The following is a 4,557-nucleotide window of genomic DNA, read 5'->3' on the forward strand; positions in this document are numbered from 1 at the left end:
CAAGAAACAGGCAAGCTAATACAACCCAGTGCTATTTTATGGCCCATTGATTCATGAACATGCTTAAATCTCTACTATTAAAATCAGTGGGACTTGACAGGGCTTAACCTTAGCTTAATGGGATCAAGGGACACAATGCTATTAAGATCTAAATTAACGCAAATTGACAGAGAATTTAGTCTGGGTAGATATATGTAGAATTCAGCATGTGATTTGTGTGGCTCTCCCATCTTGATTCTCCCTCCCTGGCTACCTGGGCTGGAATGTCTCAGAGCCATCTCCTTCCATGTACACTCATCATACATCAGGGAATATGTCAAAATTGAGTTAAGCAGTGGTGTAATGTGTTGGTGCAATATATATATTCTCTCACTGGTGAGAGAATCCTAGCAGAGTATTAAAGTCACACAATATGCAGCAAAGTGAAGTATGGAAATATAGGCTGTTAGATCTTTGAAATATCCCTTTAAAATGAGTTTCAAAATGCATGGGCATAGTATGGGCTGAGCAAGAGGGGCTGTTGCCCTGGGCTCATTTATTATTGATTATTTTTTATTATATATATATATATATATATATATATATATATATATATATGGACGGTTCATTTTGCTCCTTATGCTGGGGAGAGTATGCCGGACATATGATCCTCAGGTACAGAGCAATCATATTTTTAAGCATCTCCGTGTACAGTCGTACCTTGGAAGTCGAATGGAATCCGTTCCGGAAGTCCGTTCGACTTCCAAAATGTTCAGAAACTAAGGTGCAGCTTCCAATTGGCTGCAGGAAGGTCCTGCAGCCAATCAGAAGCTGCATAAGCCGCATCGGACATTCGGGCTCCAAATAACGTTCACAAACCGGAACACTTACTTCTGGGTTTGTGGCGTTCGGGAGCCAAAACGTTTGAGTCGCAAGGCATTCATCAACCAAGGTACAACTGTATATGACTTTAATCATGTGAGTGTTTTCAACAGAATCAGTGAAGTATTGTGCATCTTCAAGCCCTCATGGTTGTTGCATGTCAAGATCCATCAAGGGCAAGACCACTAAAATCCTCTTCATATATTTTTAAACAGGCATTCCTGTGAAAAAAATATCACCATAACAAAATATAATTTGAGTTGTGGTACAATTCCACAGCATTTGGTCCCTTCTTGTGGGCTTCCTATTGGCTCCTGGTTGGCCACTGTGAGAATGCTGGACTAGGTGGGCCATTGGTCTGATCCAGCAGGCTCTTGTTATGTTTGTATGTTCATTGCCCAAGCAGTATTTTTCGTTTTATAGAGGTTGTCTAATGAAGCAAAGGGCACTCCCCTTATATGGCTGGCATATGAATATGATGGAGAATTATTTATACTGGACAAATCTCATAATGGCTGGTTGCAATACCTAAAGTGGCTATTTGTAATAGACAAATCACGTTTATTTTAATAAACACTAATGTTCTGTACTGTTCTCTTCAGTCTAATCTGGGGAAACTATAAGGGACAGAAACTAATAGACTTAGCCAGGGTGTTACAAAAAGTATGTGGGAAAATGAAGTCGGCCCCCAATTTGGCCCTTTGTTCAAATAAGAAAAATACAACACTGTTACACAGTCTTTTGCCTGAACATCACTTTCTTGAATGCTTTGATATTTATGTATAGCATTCTAATATCTCATGTTGTCTAACTCAATCCAACCATGTGCTAACTTTTTTCATCTCTTGTAGGTAACATGACTTCAATCAGAGACATGGCTAAAAGTGCAATCATTTTATGGGCAGTCTGCTTCTTTGCCAATTCCAATGGGAAAGCTGTGATGTAAGTAGAGTATATTGCTGAATTTTTTTAGAAGGTGAAAGGTTTTAATTAGCAACATATTCTAGACACGATGGGGTGGGAGCTGACTGCTGCTGCTTCTTGCTCTGATCACCTCAGTAATCTGCATGAATATTTTTTGTGAGTAAAAATCCATCTTGGGGACCGCTAGATGGACTGGAATCCTGATGAGTCCCCATTTGGTTCCAAAGGAAGAGTTCCTCTGGATGCAAATATAAAGGTGTAGAGGGGCCAATCAGAATTGAGGCCACAGTAGGGAGAAAAGTTGAAGTCCTGAAACATCCCACCAGAGTGATAATCAGGAACCACCACCCACTTGGATGCCTTTTTACTCCAACAACAGCAATATCAAGGAATTACTAATCTGGAGAACCATGTCATGTCTACTTTGGCCCATAGGTGCAGTTAAAGGTGTTAGGAGACTTTGCAGCCTGGGTGAATTAGATTCAAGTAATTACTTAAAGTTTCTAGAGTTCAAAAACTGTATCCATGCAGGAACTATTCACAGGATGAGTAGAGATGAGAGAGAGAGAGAGAGAGAGAGAGAGAGAGAGAGAGAGAGAGAGAGAGAACCACAACAGACATCCTGTCTCAACAAGCTGGGGAAGGACAAACAAAATGAATGGCTAAGCTTTTAGGGATGGAATTCACTTGGACAGAGAGGCTTACAAGCAAGTGCTGGTTAGATTGCTACACAAACAGTGGCATTGTGTGGTTTAAGGTAACAGATGCATTAATTACAATCTCAAGCGAAGGAAATGTATTTGCTTTTCTCCATCGAAAAGTTGGACTGTTAATGGTATGTGGTTGTTTTAATTCCCGCCTTATTTATCTGTATTACAGGAAGAGGTCAGTGAGTGAAATGCAAATGATGCATAATTTGGGGGAACACCTGCATTCTGCAGACAGGCAAAACTGGCTCCTTGAGCAACTGCAGACCGTGCACCACGACCCCCAGGCCGCTGAAGCAGCAGGAGCAGTGAATGTTAAGGCCCGTGAGGTCCGAAGCTGGAGGTTGTTCCCTGATAACCTGCAGGCAAAGCTGCAAAAGAAAGCACCGGATTCTAACAAAAAATTATAGAGATGTCACCTTCAAAACAAGACTCCAGTGAGAGGGTCCATAGTGTTGCCTTTCCAGCTAAGTGCATACAGTAGTGAGCAATTAGGGCATTTTGTTATTTATTGTTTATAAAATGATGTTTAAGGGCATGTCTGCATGATGCTACTTCTTGGGGATTAGGTGTGCTTCTTCTGTACATCTCATTTCTCCTAGTGTACATGTCAGTGGGGGTTCACACACTACTTCTTCAGTTCTTCATATGGCTTACCAGGTGAATTGCAAGGCTGGTGCAAATTGAGCAGTCTACATTATTATCTTCCATTATTGGGGTAGGTGGCAGGAGAGGGACCCTTACCTCTCCAACGATATCGCCTCCACTTCTTGAGTGCTCTACTACTGAGCCTGACACATTGGTCTGCTGCTGTAAGGACATGTCCAAATGAATGAAGAGCATGGGACCTGTCCCCTGGTATTGCCCAGGCCACTCATTTGGATCTCCAGATGGAGGCAACACAGACAAGTTGGATCCATTAATCCTCTGGCAGGGTAAGCCATCTTCTATCCTGCTTGTTGAAATAATGCAGTTTGTTGCCTTCTCCTGGCAGTTAGGAAAGGGAGCAGCATGGAGAAGTCCAGGCATCAATTTGGGATGTTATGGTCCCTGTCTTGGTTTCTGGGAGTTGGTAGCCTCCTGTATCCAGGCAGGCAGTAGCTGTGGAGATCTGGTTTCACTCCCATCTCTCATGAAGACAATAACGTGAATCAGCACAGTGTTGTTGTTGTTGTGTGTGGAAGATGGCACAAAAACATTTATTTGGAATTGCCCCCATTCTTAATACACGGTCACTGGTAAAGTTTGAATAGCTTAAGAAATTGACGATGGTTTTTATCCAGAAACGAGTAGTCATCCTGCAAAGGTACCATGCATTTTAGGAAGTCTCCAAATGTGCTAAACTAAAGGCTCGTCCCTCCACTTTCCCATGGGACAAACAGCTGTTTGCTGCTGAATCAGAACAAACGTCCGTTGGTTTTTACTGTGGATTGACATTTGTTCTGATTCAGTGGTAAAGAATGGGTTTTCCCAGAGAAAGCAAAGGAGACAAGCAAAAGCAGCAGAGACCTGAGTGGCCTTTGGACTGGCACCAATGCAAACTGACTAAGGGGTTTTGGGGAGACATGGGAGATTCAGCGAACTCGGATTGTTAGATAAATGTGCACAGCAGAACCAAATTGAAAGGGACGTGTGTTCTGATACCTGTAGAGTACGCTAGCTTGTAAAATATTTAAGCTCATAGGCTCAAGTTAAGTTATCAGCACTTTATTTCATAAAGCCATATGGAAAGAAGCAGCACACTCATGGAGCAGACTAAATCTAGTTTAACTGTCATTCCCTCTCCCTGGGGAATCCTGAGAACAGTAGTTCTGGTGGAGAGTCAGACTCTTGTAGAGGCTTCTCTCGGTGCCACACCAAACTACAGTTCTCAGGATTCTTTAGGTCAAACCATGGCAGTTAAGCTGGCATAAAACAGATATTAGTATAGATAGGACTTGAGACTTGGACGCACCGCATGAGTATATGGAGTGCAGTATGATGTGATGTGCTGCCACATTCATTGCAAGCCCCGTGCACATTTCCTACCGCACGTACAAAGACTTCTCCAACACCAGGGTGGATG

General features: G+C 42.4%; 1 protein-coding gene across 1 annotated transcript; it reads left to right on the forward strand.

Moving 5' to 3' along the window:
• Window positions 1-1,717: 1,717 nt before the first annotated feature.
• On the forward strand, window positions 1,718-3,030 carry PTH (parathyroid hormone). Its single transcript, XM_033173391.1, has 2 exons — window positions 1,718-1,803; window positions 2,665-3,030. The coding sequence occupies exons 1-2, from the start codon at window positions 1,718-1,720 to the stop codon at window positions 2,900-2,902; spliced, it is 324 nt and encodes a 107-aa protein (XP_033029282.1). The 3' UTR covers window positions 2,903-3,030.
• Window positions 3,031-4,557: the final 1,527 nt, after the last annotated feature.

Source organism: Lacerta agilis, chromosome 1, assembly GCF_009819535.1.
Source record: "Lacerta agilis isolate rLacAgi1 chromosome 1, rLacAgi1.pri, whole genome shotgun sequence".
In the NCBI taxonomy this organism is placed as follows: domain Eukaryota; kingdom Metazoa; phylum Chordata; class Lepidosauria; order Squamata; family Lacertidae; genus Lacerta; species Lacerta agilis.

Excerpts from the sequence above, each read along its gene's own strand:
- PTH (XM_033173391.1), top strand. The coding sequence starts at position 1,718 with ATGACTTCAATCAGAGACATGGCTAAAAGTGCAATCATTTTATGGGCA. Across the intron at positions 1,804-2,664 it reads TCCAATGGGAAAGCTGTGAT|GAAGAGGTCAGTGAGTGAAA; the intron begins GTAAGTAGAGTA and ends TCTGTATTACAG.